This window comes from Macadamia integrifolia, chromosome 1 (assembly GCF_013358625.1).
Source record: "Macadamia integrifolia cultivar HAES 741 chromosome 1, SCU_Mint_v3, whole genome shotgun sequence".
NCBI classification, from domain to species: Eukaryota; Viridiplantae; Streptophyta; class Magnoliopsida; order Proteales; family Proteaceae; genus Macadamia; species Macadamia integrifolia.
Window position 1 is genome coordinate 34,049,313 of NC_056557.1, and position 18,260 is coordinate 34,067,572.

The 18,260-nt window shown below is 36.0% G+C and overlaps 1 protein-coding gene and 1 long non-coding RNA gene across 5 annotated transcripts; one reads left to right on the forward strand and one right to left on the reverse strand.

Annotated features, from left to right (window-relative positions):
* Positions 1-213: 213 nt before the first annotated feature.
* Positions 214-7,748, reverse strand: LOC122084779 (glutamate receptor 3.4-like). Of its 4 annotated transcripts, none has more exons than XM_042653213.1 (7): positions 7,252-7,746; positions 6,311-6,693; positions 4,218-5,563; positions 3,548-3,825; positions 3,012-3,043; positions 2,478-2,887; positions 214-1,062 (listed from the first exon to the last, which is right to left on the reverse strand). In XM_042653213.1, the coding sequence occupies exons 2-7, from the start codon at positions 6,576-6,578 to the stop codon at positions 595-597; spliced, it is 2,802 nt and encodes a 933-aa protein (XP_042509147.1). In that variant the 5' UTR covers positions 6,579-6,693; positions 7,252-7,746; the 3' UTR covers positions 214-594. The 4 variants fall into 4 exon arrangements, 3 of the variants coding, with proteins under 3 accessions (XP_042509147.1, XP_042509153.1, XP_042509158.1); XM_042653219.1 differs by having other exon boundaries at positions 6,311-6,699; XM_042653224.1 differs by lacking the exon at positions 7,252-7,746 and adding an exon at positions 6,011-6,132 and having other exon boundaries at positions 6,311-6,448.
* Positions 7,749-12,717: 4,969 nt separating this feature from the next.
* On the forward strand, positions 12,718-14,779 carry LOC122074076. Its single transcript, XR_006138951.1, has 2 exons — positions 12,718-12,818; positions 13,980-14,779. It is a non-coding gene; the product is annotated as an uncharacterized LOC122074076 (long non-coding RNA).
* Positions 14,780-18,260: the final 3,481 nt, after the last annotated feature.

An 18,260-nucleotide genomic window follows, 5' to 3' on the forward strand; every position in this document is an offset into this window, starting at 1 on the left:
CAAGCCCAATCCAACCTGTAAATTTGCACATATACATGGGCTCTGCCAGTCGTAAAGGCCTTTTGGATCTGGTTCATTCAGCATAGATCGAGCCAGACAACCCAACAGGCTGGGCTGGGCTGGGCTGGGCTGGGCTGGGACATAATTGCCAAACCTAGTACCCTACCCAGTACCCAATGGAACTTGTTACTCCCAAGATCCTTTCCCCTAAAATGCACAAAACATGTTGAAAATATATTAATATAAGGTAAATAAAAAATGGGAAATAGAATGCTCCATGGTCATGTGCGGCCCTTACACCCAAACACAGAGGAGGATGAAATGAATGCCCCACCCAGTGAAATACAAAAAACTCCTATTTATGCCTATGTGCCACCTTCATTGGCCCCGTGCAGATGCAGAGGCAACACGACCTGGGAACATTCTTCTCCCCATAAAAAATTGAAGTAGACTTTCTATGATGAGAATGTTTTTCCCCACCTCCTTTATCTTCTCTGAACTATAACTATGGAAAACTTGTACATTTTATCCACCCCTAACTACTTGTTGCTATTATGAAACAAAGGATGTGTTGGTATGTAAAGAATATATTGCTCAAGAAGGTAAACTGGACTGTTCATCTGAGCTCCTACTAGACTGTTTTTGTTTACTCAAACTTGCTTTCTTCTTCCTCCGGATCTCCTCTTCTTTCTTATCAACAAACTCCATCAAGCCAAAGAAGCTGGGAGTGCGGCTGGGTCGCCGAGAACTACCTGCATTTGATCTATCCTGTTCAATTTCGCCATCCTCCTCCACCTCATCATCTGGTCCATACTTGCGATACTGACATAATACACGTAAACAGAACAGAAACAGAGCAATGAAGCATGCACTGCCAGAGATGAGGAAGAGGCCCCAGAAACTAGTGAGAGATAGCCGGCTTGAATCTGCTGAGTTGGTTTGTCCTGAACAGGCATTAAGTGACAACCATTTATCATGCATCCTTTGGAGATCACCATTCTCTGAGAGTCTAAGGATTGCTGTTGATAAGTCCACTGCAAGAGGAGAGTCCCTTTGGAATGCCTGTAGGATAAAAGCAAAATTGAGAGAAATGTCAATTTTTTTCACTTAAAGTAAGCCATATGAGGACTTCTCAATTGCTTTTTCCAAGTTTCTTCTATAGAACATCTCCACAAAAGTTTAGCAAAATATCAACTATAAGTGTTGCAATGAAAGTTGGATAATGCATTATATTATGCGATAAAATCCGAGAAATCTAACAATATTTTGTGAGAAATTGAAACTAATGTAATGCGATGAAACTATTATCTTCTAAACATCTAAAGAAAATGTAGGGGCTATTTGATAAATATAGCAGAGGAAATCCTTCAACTGATACATTGGGATTGAATGGAAAGAACTATTTATGGACAAGAAGAGGAAAAGTTTGAAGTCAAAGATAGGTTATGCTTAATTACTTCAATGACTATTTTGCATATTTACTTGTCTTCCTCTTCCTCTGAAACTAAGGATTTTGACAAGCTATTTCAACCACACTTCATGATTTTTCTTCAGTTTAGCTTGTGCCTGATTATCTCTGTTCTCCTTGTTAGTCTTTATATTGAATCTTCAACCAAAAAAAAAAAAAAATCCCTAATTATTGAAATAATAATAATAATAATAATAATTGCCTTTTACATTTTCCCATACAAAATCGGTATGGAATTCAATGCACCGCTGGCGGCCTAAAATCAAAGGCGCAGGTTGATCTCTCTGGTTGAGGCTGCATTCATTTATTCAACTTGACACGTGGGAAGTGCTTACTCTCCGTCTGGCTCGGCTTGGTCTCGCTCCCTTCCCGCACACCTGGACAATTGAGAATCTCGAGAACCTTTCTGAACGCCCGTCTTCGCGGGGCGATTTGAAAAGGAGTATATCTTTCTTGTAGTGCCTTCCATTTTCCCATACAAAATCAGTATGGAATTCAATCAGCCTAAAAAATAAAAAAACTTCTGTAGAAGGATCTAAAATGGAAGAATTGAATTGGAAATTTAACTTACACCCAAAATACTTGCATTTGTGAGTTTAATTATCAATCAACACCACATGGGTATCAATAATGGAGCTGCATACAGCATAAGTATTAGCAGGACAGAATTTAATTATGTTTCAGTTCAGCTGTTCAAATGTCCAGAAGCTCCAACAATGCAGTTTCATTTCATTATTGGATATTATATGGTGACTAATATATTTATATACTGATTTCCTAGAGAATTAAACTCAGCGTGGTATCAATGCCAACTTATGATACTTAGCATGACAGCACTAAATTATAAAGATGACAACTACTAATTTCTAAGAAATGTTAAGAATTCTATATCCACATTCCACTCATTTTCTCATTTTCAATTGGCCACCTTTGCTGTTTGATAATTATAACCAGTTATTCAACCAAATTCAGCTTATTCAAGCAGTAAAGAAGGAAACTAGACACTTACAAAACCCCATCCACTTTTTGTGAACTCTTGCCCCACAGTCTGGAATTTGCAGTTGTTGTCAGACAGGAAAACCTCAATGTAAGGAAGTTCATCAACAATAGCAGCAACCCCGCCATTCTTGGGTCCACGCTGAAGAGCATCTAAATACTCATCCTCATTTTTTAGGGTCACGATCCTGGATTCTGCAATGTTAAGCTCTTCAATCAAATAGTTCCTAGCAAATGACCCATCCTGAATACCTATAGGGTCGTTGCTTGAAATCAAGCTGTCGATCCCTTCGATCCGTGATGACAACTGCTGAACTGTGAGGATGGATGTCAAGCTAGCTGTGTAGCTTGAGTTGATAATAAGTACTACAAAGAGCCATATGAGCACAACAAAACGTCCAAGGGAACTGACAGTGTTCTCCCCTGCATTGTATCCAAGTAGCCAAAGGATATTATCAACTTGAGTTTTGGACAAAGCGAAATCCAAATAAACCAAATGTCATGGGCTGGAGAGGAGGAAATATGATAGGAGACCGGATCTACTTACTGTGGGAAAAAAACATTGTAGAGAAGCTAAACCTGCAAGATGAATAATCAAGGATTAAATTTACAATTAAGATGACAAACTTTATCACAGCCTAAATTTTAGACTGAGTAAAAGAAGCCAGAAGGTGCAAATAGAGAGCATTTCAAGGGAATAATACTAGCCATGAAACGGAGAAAGATCGTAGTACCCTTTAATAAGAAACAAAACAACAAAGACAAACACCAGGCCCTGAGATGGAGAGCAAGAAGATGAAGCAACAAAATTTCTCCAACTCCTAGCATATAATGGTTTAGGGATTCAATAAGCCATCAAAGTTGATGACAAAACAAGTATTTTCTAGTAGTTGATGGGATTAGGAGCAAGCTTTGCAATTAGCCTCTATCCACAGAGTATACTAGTGCAACCCATTAGAATCTATGATTAGACAAAAACGACAGTATTACATGTTTCACCACATCATGAGGCTCACGAGACATGTAGAGCCCTGTTCAAACAAAAGGGGGGGGGGTTTCCAAGAGTTTTGCAATAATACTAACCAAAATACTGTTACAAGCTGTTGCCTTGGTGGACCACGGAATTCAGCATTAATCCGATGTTCAAGAATCCAAACAACAGCTCCCACGAACAAAAAGAAAGCACCAGTGACTAACCACATTTGAACTGTAAATGGCTTTAAGAAAGCCCAAGCACTGGATTTCATCTCTTTTACAGGAACAACAACAGTAAGGCCAGATTCAATGTAAGGCTGGGTGAAATCCACAAGTCTTGTCCTATTTGTAACAATGGTTATATCTCCAACAGCTGCATCAAATTTCTGCAAAGAAGAAATGAAAATTTAAGTTTTCTTGAAGAATTCAACCTCCAAAACTAAGGATGGGGACGAAACAGAAGTAATTCACAATGCCAGCCCAAAATGAAATCAACTAAAAATGTGCCAGGCTGACAACAAGAAAAACGCAGAAAAGAAATCCAGTTGAATGGTTATAACTGTTAATTTTTACTACAAAGTAGTAGAAAAAGTCCAATTGAAGACTCATAACTGTTCACCCTATTTTCATTTTCTGAAATGGTCAGAAAAATAGTGACTTCCAAGAAAAATATATTTGTGCAGATTTCCTATGGATCCTATACTCCTGTTGCCAGACCATTCTCGGCATTGCTTACATATGTCAGCTAAGTTAAAGAATTCAAAAGAAGAGGACTTACATTTTCGGAGACCATAGTCACAAGCTCATCATAACTAGGGTTCCTAGTACCATTCCCATATAATATGTACGTGTGTGGAACAGGATACTGCAACAAGCCCACAGCGGCTTCAAAGACGTCAATGCAGAAACCCCTCGCCCCATTGGGACCATTATCCTTTGCTACAAATTGCTTGTAAGTTACTCGATTAGGAACCCCAATCCTCAATGGTTGCCCATTGTTCGGAAACACCCACCCACGTGGTGTTCGCGTAGTTTCTCCAGGCCATATTACGCTGTAAAGCTGTTGGCTTCTGGTAGAAATGTTTGAGGGCTTGTTATATAAGATCTCTGGAGCAACAACTGAGAGATGCGAATAATTTGACCAATATCCAACCCGGCGAAACCCAGTCCCACCAATGTTAATAATATCATACGCTGGATGGATCAAATTCTTCTCTGGATCAAATTGAAACTGGCCAGTCAAACCTGTAAAGTTCATCATAGTGAGCTTCTGAAGGAACTGCTGACCTCCTTCAAATAAATGGAGTGACGTTAAATGTATTGAGCTTCCATTTGTATCATGCAAGTTCGGATCACTTGAGAAAGAAATATTCCCTCCCTTATTAAGGAACTCATCAAGAGCATGAGCAACTAACCAAACAGAATCATAAGCATAGAGTCCATAAGAATTCAAGCTAGAGGTGGCAATCCCTTTGCGCTGTAAATTACTCCACCGAGATGTAAAATTCTTTTTGAGATCAGAATCTGGTGTATGATGACGGAGGGCAATAACCCCTTGCAAGAGATCCATTGTGCCAGGGTCAACTGGTTCTGATGAATCCAAAACAGAAGGAAGCCAATCTGTTGCAATCCACACATAGCCGGTAGTCATCATTCCAAGAGACTTTGCAACAGAGAAAATTGTTAGACCAGAATCTGGATTAACATGTACAACATAAACCCGAGACTCCATCAGATTTACCCCAACTAACAGATCATCGATTGCACTTTTGTTGGCCCCTGGAGTAAAGGGAGCTTTGTAGGATATCTTTGAACGCTTTTTCGCAAGGGCATCATCCAGCACAGATATCCCACCTCTCCCATAATCATCATCCACAAAGATGGCAATTACCTCTCTCCATCCATAATATTCAACCATATCTGCTATTGCATACATCTGGAAATAGTCACTTTGTGTAGTACGGAGGAAGTATGAGTATTGTAGTGCAGCAAGAGTGGGATCTGTGGCTGCAAATGAAAGAAGTGGTACATGGAGTTCATTAACAACATGAGAGATGATATGAGCTATTCCTGAAGATTGGGGACCAATTACTGCAACCACATCTTTCTCCATCATCTGAAAAGCTGCAGAAAATAAGGTTTTCTCAATTTTTGGCTCCATTTGAACATTTGAGAGAGAGAGGGAGATGTCAGGATAAATGCTGTTAATGACGAGAGCTTTAACACAGTAGTTTGTTATATTTGTCTTGTTTAATTTTCCATCCTATTCAAGCCCTCCTTTCTTTTTCACAAGAAGGTGGATCCAATCACTCATTGGCCATTAATAAATCATTACCTAAATATTCTATCTGTACTAAGTGTTTTGGCCTGGATCTCCCTGCTTGATTTAATTAAAAAGTAATCGAATCATATCATCTTCATATCTTCAGCTTGGTATCTCTACAAATTCCGACATGGTTGTCAGACCTATTCTGAGTTCTCCCCTATTAGCTGATCCCTGCTCATAAAGCTAAAAATAATGTATTCTCCTCAATAAAAAAGAAAAAAAACATAGAATGTTTTTCTACTCACTCATTCAGATGCTTCCATGGTGTTATCAGCAATGGATAGACTACTTTTTCTGCTGGCATAGAGAACTATATTTTTCTTCCATTTTAGGTGGCACCCCACTACCCTGGGATGGAAAACATAAACTAAAGACTGAACCGTTTAGCATCCAAACAACAAAAGTACTACAGTGCCTACAAATGTTCCTCTTCTCCCAAACAAGTTCTTCAGAACCAAGGCCATTACAGAACCTTAAGAGAAAATGGAATCAGAGACTGCAAGCTATTAGATTAGATTTACTGAGTCATGGGATTCAGGGTGTACCTCCTATGGTTCCAATAAATCCACTGCAATTTGTGTCCTGCATGATAACATTCAGTGTTGTCCCCACAAGAATGCTTAAATCTGAATTAACATCATCAACAGCAGCTTCAATTGCTGGCTTTGCCACCTTTCCAATGGTCGAATTGAAAGTGAATAGAGCTCCCACATTCACAACGCGTGGCCTTGAAGAAGATCCTAAATTTCGAATTCCCCCCTGAACTTCAATGGTCATCAACAAACAAAAAAGCAACAACTGAAACAATCTCATGATGAAGAGATAACCAGAGATACTAATCTGATGGAGGTCCACGAAGGGAACTTTATTTTTATCTGCAGTTGATGCCTTTGATTAAACCAGCATTGCTTCTACTGTAACAGATCTACTGCATCTTGGGTAGAATCCAGAAACCAAGGAAAAAATTTGCAGATACAATTAGAATAGGAATAACAATAACCTTAGAAAACTTTCAGTACCCACATAAGAAGCCAAAAAAAAGGAAGAAAGAGGAAGAACCAAGCAAAATAAATTGCAGGTACCAGTTAGAATAGGAACAACAATACCCAACTGGGGGAAACTGGGTTAGAAGACTTGGGAAGTTGGAAGAACATACTAAACTGGGTACTTGATTTCTGTTTAGAAGTATAAGAAAGCATCCAGAACTGTATGACCAAGTGCACATCAATGATTAAATAAAAGGTTTTGACTCAAAAAATTCTCTTGATTCCTGATACCCTTGTACTATTATTTGCATTAAATTATTTCAAAATACAAAATACAAATTGGAAAGTCCACATGCAGCAACTGTATTGGAGTGAAAGAAAGAAGAAGAACCCACATGGATAGGTTCAATTTTTGGGAAAAGTAAAAGGAACCCAGAGAAGTAGTAGCTAAAGATGAAATAGGGTTGGTTCTAAGAACTAACTAACTAAAGAAGACTTACCCGCAGCATTAACTCTGGGTAGGCCTCGAACAGTTGGAGATTAAAAATGCTAAAGCAAGCCCAAGTGGTTCTTGACAGGTACAAAATGAACACAAAAGCCCAGAAAAGGAAGACGGAAATCAGGAACAGGGAAATCTTCAGAGAGTCTTGTAGAAGGAGAAAAGAATCATTTCTGCTTTTGAAGTTCCAAACAAGCGTAACTACAACAACAGTCTGCAACAACTATTACTAAATAGTATCCAATAAAGAACAGTTATAAAGAAACGCGACAAGGGCTGCTGAGAAAGAGAGATTTTAATGGCTTTATGGAGATTTACAGTTATCAAAAGCTTTCAAAGTTCACAAACTTCAAAAATCAGAGATTGTGGGAATGGGGCCATGGGGTTGTCTAGTTATCAACTCAATGGTAGTGGTGATTGGATCGTCACTTCCATGGCTAATAAGAGGTGAAAAAAAAAATTGAGAAGCACAGTCGTTAGCAAGTCCAATCTACAAGACTCCATAAGCTGCTTTTAATAGTAAACATGAAACACATGGCTCAGAATTCAGATAGAGGGGTCAAGGTCAGGAAACAAGACGCCAAGGCATTAATGCCCATATTCCACAATATCTATGGAGCCCATCCAAGTTAACAGTTAAGGGTGTGTTTGGTTGACAAGAAATATAATGAAGAAAAAAAAGAAAAAAATACGCTACGGCACCAGGAGGAGGGTTAAGAATCGTCTGATGGGGGTGGACATTTAATGAGGAGAGAAATTTCCATTCACTGTGTAGTGAGGTTCATCATTCTATCTAGGGTTTACAAACCTCTTTAAGGTTTTAGAACCTTCTCAAGATACTCCCTATATACTTGGCATACATTTAAGGCCTATTGGGTGAATGGATTCCCATCACCTTAGCCTTAGGTAAACTCGATACTTATTTTTATCTTATTCTTTATTATTATTATTATTATTATTATTATTATTTATTTATTTTCTATTAGGGATATAAATGCATAGTTGAAAATCCAATTTCAATTTGAATATATATCCGTTTAAGAATATTCTTATTCGATCAAAGGGTATCTAAATTTGAATTCAGATAATCTAAAAAATAATCTATCCAATTTAAATAGATATCTATCAAATTATGAAAAATTAAGTAATTAATGATCTTGAGGAATGAGGGTTCTTGAATATTCAGTAGATTCTAAAGAATGAGGAAAAGAGTTAACGATAATGGAGAGACATGGATTAAGAGAGAATCATATTAGTCGGGGAGGAGGAAGGTCCGAGTTACACAAGTCAAGATTGTAAATAGATAGTTGAAAATCTAGATTCGATTTGCATCCGTGCCCTAAGGGTTTTCATATTTGATCGGGAAATATCCAGATCCGATCACATCCTATCCGTACTTCACTTGTTTACGTTTATATTTCTTGCTAACCAAACACACCCTACGAGACCAATTTGGTAAAATCATTATTGAAATGGAGTTAAAAGAGCCGAAGTGAAATAAAATGGACAAACAATCAAATGATTTTAAGTTGGGGGAAAGGTATCTTAAGCGATGGTGAAGGAAATCAATGATCATAAATGTATACCCCTATTTACGAATGGTCAATAATACCCCCCCCCAATATTGCACAATACCCTATGGATGATAGAGATCGAGAGGATATCATCCAAACCCCTTGGTCAAGAGATTCTCCCATGCCTATGGATGTGGAAAATTGTTCCATTAACTTGTACCCAATGGACAATTAAATCACTAGCAGGTGAATGTGATCTAAGCAAATGAAGTCAAATGATGGGCAAAAGAAGTATGTAGAGGCATTTATGCACATGGAATAACCCTTTTTTACCATTCATTGAATTGATCACTAGGTGAAACAATACCTCTCCTCTTTATATCCCAAATACGGAAAAAAAAATTTATCCACTAAATAGAAAATTTCACCATACCATCGATCTTAGGGTTCACAAATTCTAGCATGATCTCAAAATATCCTCTTACATACATCTGAAACCTTAGAATCATAGAATTCCCCTCATGGTGTAAGAAATAATTGATCCCAAATATGTGTTCAAATGATAAGGGGGGATTCTATTCTGATGGAATTGGTTGACGTTGAATGACATTGGAAATCGCCCAACTTGTAGGGTCACATTCAACCCCAATAAAGATTAACAATCTATTTCTATAGAAAGTCAGTCCTTGATTTTTAATTTCTTTTATTTATTTATTTTTATCAAGGCCAAAGTTTTTCTTCTATCATAGGTGAAAGAAATTCCAGAATTGACTTTAGACTGACATATTTAAAAAAAAAAAAGACTTTAGACTGACCTATCACGTACACTATGGTCCAAAGACTCCAAACCACCATCTCCTTCTATGAATCCCACTATAATAGGATATTTTGATCCTTACCAATTTGATCTTGTTGCCCACCCATGCCCTACTTACTATTTATAATACTATTAGTTCATCAGTGCAGGATAAAAAGTAGATTATGTATAACTAATGTACTTGTTTAGTACCTCTTTTTAGTTTACTTTAAATAAAATTAAAAAAAAAAAAAGGATTTTGTTGTCCCAACAACAAATATGCATGAACCATTTCACGCAATATGTGTCTTGGGCCCTATGAAAATTATGGTCACAAATCTATAACAAAGTCTATCCAATTCTTATTTTTTAAGCAAAATGATAATAATAATAATAATAATAATAATAATAATAATAATAATAATAATAATAATAATAATAATAATAATAGAAACACTCTAGTGAAAAAGAGGGGAAAACTCTCCGTTACTAGTTCTCCTTTAGAACCAATGAATAAAAAATTACCTTTTCATGGGTGACAAAATACTCTAGCTTCTTTCAATACATGTTTTGAATGGGTGGAAAAAAAAAATTAGAATTAAGAGCAATTTTATTACATTAATGATGGGTTGTTACTACATTAATATAAGAATGGTTATCATATTAATGCATATGAGTCAAAGGAAAGAATAAAAGGTTGTGATAATTTGGTACCCTATATCTTAGCACCAGGACCATGCAATCAGATAACTTAATATTAAAGACACATGGATTGTAAGTTGTAAATGAATATATGGGGATTTGCTTTTAAGATTTGGATTTAGAATGAACCTAGAACTAATGTGTATCAACCCTCATATAGGTCAGACATTAACTCCATTTGTGTTTATTTTCCACCCAAATATTCATTGGCAACCCAATTTATGGAAGCAACATGGCTGGGGTGGTTGGGTTTTGGAAAACCTAGGCGTAGCCCTGCAAGGTTTAGGGCAGGCCAGACTCTGTCCTAATTTCATCACTGGACCATTCAGTTAGTCCAATAACAATCAATTTCTTTTTTTTTTTTTTTAAGCAGACCCAAGGAGAGTTGTACTCATGATTCATGAGACTAACTGTAAAGTTCTGGTGTTCTGGTACCCCCACCCCTGGTGGTCCTTGCCGACTAATTTGCTATCCCCTCAAGGTTAATAACCAACTTTGAAAATCTCCACAATCTCTCCCTCTTATTTTAAGATTTTATTTTTTTTCTTATTTATTATTTTTTTTTTCTAACGGAAAGGAGAATATTACAAATTCAATCAAGGTTCTTGTCAACGGTTCTATTCTATTAGAACCGGTTCTATATATTATATATTTAAAAAAAAAAAAAGTTCTATTTTATTAGTAGATAGTACCCTACCTGCTATATGAGATATGTTTTTGATAGCTAAAGATTCACCAGAGTTAACATAATTAAAGGAAATAGACCTATAGAAAGCTTATTTACTAAAAAAAATTAAAAATAAATGAAAACCATGCTGATTTTTTCATTGGGTTGTGGAATAAGCTGAAGTAACTCTTTTATTATGGAAATAAAAATGACTACATTGAAAACTTGAGAGAATGTGATCCCTATAAACCAAGCTAGACATCAAACACTTGCGTTACATTTTGTTAGGTAAATGATTTTTTTTTTTTTTAATGTCACAAAGTATTTATTTTGCCATGTGGCCAGATGACATGTCTATTCCAATCACTGTATCATGAGGCATGGTCGAAATTAACCATGTACGTATGGAAATGCATGTGTAGCAGTGATGGTTCTAAAAATCGAATCAAATCAGTCAATATTGACCTTGATCGACCCCCCAATCCTGACCTTTCTAATCCCGATACATAGGTACAATCTGAGGGTAAAAATGTAATAAAAATGATTTTTATTAAAAGTAAGGGGTAAATCCATCTGAGATAGTTCGATCTGGGTCAGTATCAGAATGGTATCAACCTTGATCAATCCTAAGTTTTAAAACCTTGGTACCAATATTCTAGATATTATTGTGCACTCTAACAACTCTGGATACGAATAGATAGTCTAGATCAAGGTTTTAAAATGAATTGGATTAGTATCAAAACCTTCGAGAAAGGACCAATTTACCCCTTTAAAATAGTTTTTTTTTTTTTTTTTTTTTTGCCTATTTACCCTTATACCGTACTAGTGGATCAGTATTGGATTGGTCAAGACTCAGATCAATCTCAATCAATATCAATCCGATCTGCTATTTAAAGCTATAAAAACATTTTTTTTTTTAAAAAAGGATTACTCATTATCTTGTGATTTTGGAATTATCCTCTTCCATTATTACATGGTAAATTGTCCCCTTTTTTTTACAATTGTGTGTGTGTGTATATATATATATATATATATACAAGGTTGGACTTGGCCTAGTTCAACCCAAGGCCTTTGCTCTAACCTAACCTTAAGGGGGTGTTTGGTTCAGTAAATCCTCAGGATGACATTCTTTAGAATGATAATTCTTAATTTTTGGAGTTGTTTCGTTCCACTAGAATGACCATCATAAGTGATGGTCCTACTTCCCATGAATGACCATTTTACAAAGGATGCCTCTCAAATTTGAGTTTATGTCAACACTAAAACTCAGACTTGAGCAACCATTTTAACACCTAATATAAAAAGGGAAAGTGGAAAGACGTTCTACGGAGGCCTCTAACCCGTGATATTTTGATGAAGCTTTCTCTGTTCGACACCCTCTCACCGAAAGTCCACCGCCGGCGACTGGTAAGCTCTCTCTCTCTCTCACTCTTTCTCGTTTTCTCTTTCTACCTCTATCTATTTTGATTTCATGGAGTCGTAGGAGTAGGTTTTTAAAACCAGAAGCTCTCTATTTCGATTTCATGGAGTTGTAGGGTTAGGTTTTTAAAACAAGAATCTACCGCTTTCTCTTTCCTGTCTCTCTCTCTCTCTCTCTCTCTCTCTCTCTCTCTCTCTCTCTCTCTCTCTCTCTCTCTCGCTCTCTCTCTCTACAGCTCTCTATTATGTTTTCATTGAGTTGTAATGTTAGGTTTTTAAAACCAGAACCTACCACTCTCTCTTTTGTGTTGTAAGTTTATTTTTAGGTTTTTTAACTTAGACCTCATATGCTCTATTCATGGATATGTAGTAGTGGCGATTGAAGTGCTTGGATATGTTCTCTAGTTCGCCTGCCCTCCCACCAACGATGTTTGCTATAGCCAGTCGGCGACTCTGTAAAATTGGATTTGGTATTCTCCTCCTCCTCTCTCTCCCTCTCTGTGTTTGTCTTGCATTTTGGACTTGGTTCATGAGGATTGGTTAATCAGGTCTGCTATCACATGGAAGGTTCACTGATTGGTATGCTTGAATTCAAGCTGGAAACCTCATATGGGTTTCTTTGTTTTGTTTGAATTTGAAGCTTCATTGTTTTAGTTTAGTTAAAAGGGCATTCAGAATCTAGAACATGGGTGTTCATATGATTTTGCGAAATGATTGTCTTCAAACTTGAAATTTTAACCTTGTATGAGTTAGTGCAGAAATGTTTTTTTTTTGGGAACATTAATTCACTTTGGTTATTGGAAAGCCTGAGCATTGGTATATTGAGTTGCTCTTTGAACAAGGTATTTCTGGAATCTAGATGAGTGGTTTTGGAATCATTGGGTCCCCCAACGGTGTTCTATTGCTAATTCAATTCTATCCATGGATTAATATTTTGTATTATTTTGATTGATTATACAAATAAAGTTCTTGTCATGCCTTCTCCTTGTTCAAATTTTCATTGGTGTTCTAATTTTAACCTTGGTACTTTTTTTTAATCAGTGATCTAAGAGGCTAAAGGCTTCTTATTTGAAAAACTCTGCTTATTTTATGGGAAAAGGCTGGGTATAGCCTGTCTCTCCCTCTCTCCCCCTTCTAGTGAAAATATGATATTTAACTAGTAGCTTCAGCCAACATTTGTCCGAGTTAAATTAATTTTTTTTTTTATTTTTTTTACAATTTTCTGGTTTTGCATACATGCTTCTAGCATATGAATACATTATTGGTTTTCCGAAGTGCTTGTTTAATTCTGAATTGTAGATTTACGTAAAAAATGGACAGCGATGATGAATACGATGAGTATTATCAAAGGCGTAAGAAAGTAATAATATTTGCGGCTACTGCAGTTGTTATAGCAGTAGAACAGTATTAGAAACTATTTCTATGTAAACAACCTTATCGTAATGAGTCTCGACGTGGCTCCGTTGAGACACAACGAATCATTGGACAACTGACAAGACATGTCGAAACATGATAAGAATGGATATACTTTCCAATAAAACTCATAATACCTTCTTAATCTAAAGGTAAAGTTATCAGTTTACTATTCTGACAATCCAAGAGTTAATTATCATTTTTTTTTTTTTTGGTAGAAAAAAGAGCAGAGATTTTGGAAAGAGCATAGAGTGCTTTCCATTCACCTACAAGTTGTCAATTGGCTGCATAATGAAATTGCTACTGGGGTTGGATCTTCACACCCATCTGATTCTATCAATGAGGACCAGCCTTACATTCCAGTTCCAATTGATGATTTCATTAGCATGGACAATTATGACGATGTTGATGATAATGTTGGCGAAAGTACCCATTATACTCCCTATGCAAGTAGCAGTCGTTCCCATGGGAGGCCTAGTTCAAGGGTGACATGTAAAGAGAAGAAGAAGAAAAGAGGTGCAAAGAAGGTTAGTAGTCCTTTGAAAGTGATAGCCAATGCAATTATGGAGATGGCCAAGCAAGACCCCCGGAAGAAATTTGCAAAAAACTTATGTACTAAGATTGATGCACTTCCAGGAATTGAGTTTGATAAAAAATTGCATGCTAAACAATTCTTCATGCAACATATGGAATTGGCTCACATCTTCTTGAATGCCAATGAGACAGATAAGCTTAAGGTGTTTGAACACTACATGAAGAATATCGAAGATGGTGGTCAAGACTGAGGAGGTGTCACTTTATTTACTTATTATTAGTGTGTTGTTTCAAAACATGAGTAAATAGTTGGACAATTTATGACAAACATTTGAAATGCTTATTTTGGTGATGTAATATTGACTCCATTTTTGAACTCTCTCATTTAAACTGATCAGCTGGTGATTGGTAAGCTTCTGTAAGAAGGTATTATGAGTTTTATTGGAAAGTAACAGAGTTGGATGTTTGTCCTTCTTATGCTAAATTTTTATTTTTAAAGGACAACATAGATTAGTAGTGCAAAAGTTATGCATATAAATGTTTTTTTTTTTTTCAATTGCTTTTGTTTATGCACCTCTCATATGTTTTGTGGGAAGCAATTTCAAGAGGTCATGTTCTTTCACTGTACCAAGGGCTTGGGACCAAGAACCTGCAATCTTTCATATCACAGTTTGTCTACTTCTTTGGGTACAGCTACTTCAAAATGCTATTTCTGAGGAGGAGCGGAATGAAGTCCATGAAGTCATGGAGGGAAGTGTAGATTTTGTCAACATTTTTTTTTTAATTGTTTGAATAAAAAACTATGGCTGTACTCTATTTTGTTTTTGAGAATGTGTAATCCTCCCTCTCAACTTGCGGGTTACAATGCATAGGACAAGGATGGAATAACAACCATCAATAGTATTGCCTACTTGACTACTTTGTTTGGTTGTCTTGGTTGCTGGTTCATGTATTTTGAACACATTTTTTAGCCATGGTTTGGCTGGTATGAAAATAGCTGGGTTTGAGAAGGGAATGAAGTAATAACAATCAAGGTTATATGATAATAGCTATGTAGTTTATGCACTATTATTAAAGCGAGATGATCTCTTCTATCTTTGATGCATTCTTAATGGAGGGGATGATAGTAACAAGACAGAGGGCTAAAACCAAAACCTGGTGTATTCTTAATGGGTTTGTGATTCTCATTAATATTCTTAGAAAGTGGATCATTTAATCTATTGGTAAAGGACTCTGGTTCCCTTCTTTCCAGCTCTTGTATTACAGACAATTATAATTAAAGATGGTGAATTTAATTATCATGAAACTGAAGACTGTTAATTCCACCTAATAATTTATGACTTTTAAATTGTTTTGGGAGTTTGTATTACACTTTTGTTTGTGGCATTGTAATTTGATTCTCATCTTGAGTTGATAAAATCCATTTGTTGCATAACAAAAAAAAAAAAAAAAAAAAGAGGGAATTTGTAGGGTTTGAGGCAAATCCCACAGGCTATGGTGTTAACTATTTTGTAGGGGCTTGAGGGGGTCCCCTTTTAGTTCTCTAATTGAATATGATTGGAATGTAGCTAAGGCTGGTTTCCTGCTTTTTATTTGATGGCATGCTGAGATGTGGAACTACTGCTACTGGTCCACACCTCTTTCTGCCCTCTACTTCTGCTTTTTCATCTCTCTCCCCCCCCCCTTCCTTTTCTTTTCTATATTTATTTTTAGAATATTTTATCTTGGAAAGTCTGAAAGCAAAAATCATAAGTTTCTTCCTTTCCTGAGCCACAACAGTTTTGTATTTGTAGGTTTCCATGTGGATGACTCAGAAGTAACTTTGAACGTGTGCTTGGATAAGCAGATGGTGAATTTAATTACCATGAAATTGAAGATTGCTAATTTTGATGAATTTGAATAGAGCCAATTATAACCTTTTCTACATAGTTAAATTCTATTAAAGGGTTCAACCAAAAAAAAAATTCTATTACAGGGAGGCTACAGGGCTAGGATATGAGTTCATCTTCAAGATCATATTATGTTTCAACATGGTTCAATTGTCCACATTTCAACAATGTGTATTGTTTGCCAATGATCATAGAATCTTCACTCTCTCATTTCTTTTGTCAAAAGAGGTGGATACTTGAGCTATACTACAAATTATGCTTCAGTGCAAAATTGTGGGGTGATTTTTATTTTTTATTTTTTAATGAAAAAACCATATATTTTTTTTAATTAAAGATAAATCACTTTTAAATTATTTAAAAATATAAATTTTAGAAATAAATAAAAAATAATAAGAAAATGTTACAGTTTTTCACTTCACCACTCTTATGTTTAACTTAACAATTTTATAGGAAGAATCACTACACAGGATTAGGGTAACCAAACAGTTTTATAGTAAGAATCACTACACAGATTTAGGATAACCAAACAGTTTTACAATAAGAATCACTATATTGATTTAGGGTAATCAAACAATTTTCTTGCAAGAAATATGTACCAGACTCAAGGCAACCAAATGATTTTTTCTACAAGAAACACAATTTAGAAGAATGTCCATCAAAAGATTGACATCCATATCCAAAACATACATCATTTGATTTATCGAACCAAACAGCCCCTAAGAATCTCAACCCTAGCTCACCCCGTGGACTAAAAAGTTCAAATCATGCCTTCTCGGGCTCAAGGTGGGTTGCAACTCATTAGACCAAACTTGCACTCTTAAATCAATATATAGAACACAACTTATTTTACTTTCATCAGTGAAAAAATTATAAATGTGGAAATGGCATTGAAACTTTGAAAGTTACATGTGAAGAGTTTTAATATTCGAACCAAAATTGATGGAATTGGTCAAATTCGAATCAGAATTAATTAGACTCAAAGTACAATTGATTCAGACTGATTCCAAAATAAATCAAATCAAAATCAATAAAGATTGATCCTAATCTCATACTCATATTCAAAGTTTTTAAATCTTGTTCATGACTGGACATAATGTAAAAGAAAGAAATGTAGCTCTTTGAGAGACATAACAAAATAAATGTTTGTCATAAAGGAGGTCTTTGTGGGACAACCAGAAGTCTCCACACAAATAGGCGAATAAGTCTCAACTGTTCAGGGGAAAAGGTTTATGTGGGGAAGGGTGGAAAAGGGGGAGGGGGAGGGAGAATGATGGGTCCACCCTTCATAAAAATAGAAAATGATATCTCTTAGATTGTTTTCTTGTGTATTTTCATTGGTTCTCGTTCGGGGTGGGGGAGGAAATGATCGGTCCACTTTCCATAAAATGGAAAATGACATCTCTTAGAATATTTTCTCGCGTATTTTCGTTGGTCTTCGTACATGTGTAGGAACCACACTTCCTCATTTGTGTGGATGAATATGAATTTTAGTCACAAGTCCGAAATGAATATTAATGGGTCTCAAGTTTTAAAATTTTCTTATTACTTTGTCAGCCCAAGGGAAAAATGATCAATCATATGATTCTTAAATGATAGGGAAATAAGAAATATCTTCCTCTACGTCTTCCAAATTGAACCAATGTGAGTGTGGGAGAAGGTTTTGTATTGAAGTGGAACCCACATTTTTGTTTGAGGAAATAAAGCATTAGTGTAGGTCCCATGACTCATCATGTGAGAGGACGTATGAAAATTTTGATGTCGTGGAATATTTTTTCCATTCTTATTTTTCTATTTCTTTGTCTTATGGCTGGAGAGTCATTCTCCCATGGGAATGCACTTACCATACCACCCCCCCCCCCACCATGGTTTGAGGTATCGGTCAATTCTTGGCTAGCCTCTATCGATGGATTGGTATTTGGTCCTAACCAAATGGTAAATAGTAAAACAATATATTTTTAAAATAAAATTAAGGGCAAATCTATATATTATAGGCGATCCGAATCAATATTAAATTGGTATTGACTGAAACTAAAACTGATACCAAATCCCTAACCCCCACTATACGTCAAGAATGTC

Coding starts and splice junctions, on each gene's coding strand:
- LOC122084779 (XM_042653213.1), bottom strand. CDS start 6,578: ATGAGATTGTTTCAGTTGTTGCTTTTTTGTTTGTTGATGACCATTGAA. Junction 5,564..6,310: donor ATTTATTGGAACCATAGGAG/GTACACCCTGAA, acceptor TATTTTCTGCAG/CTTTTCAGATGATGGAGAAA. Junction 3,826..4,217: donor TGACTATGGTCTCCGAAAAT/GTAAGTCCTCTT, acceptor TCTTCTTTGCAG/AAATTTGATGCAGCTGTTGG.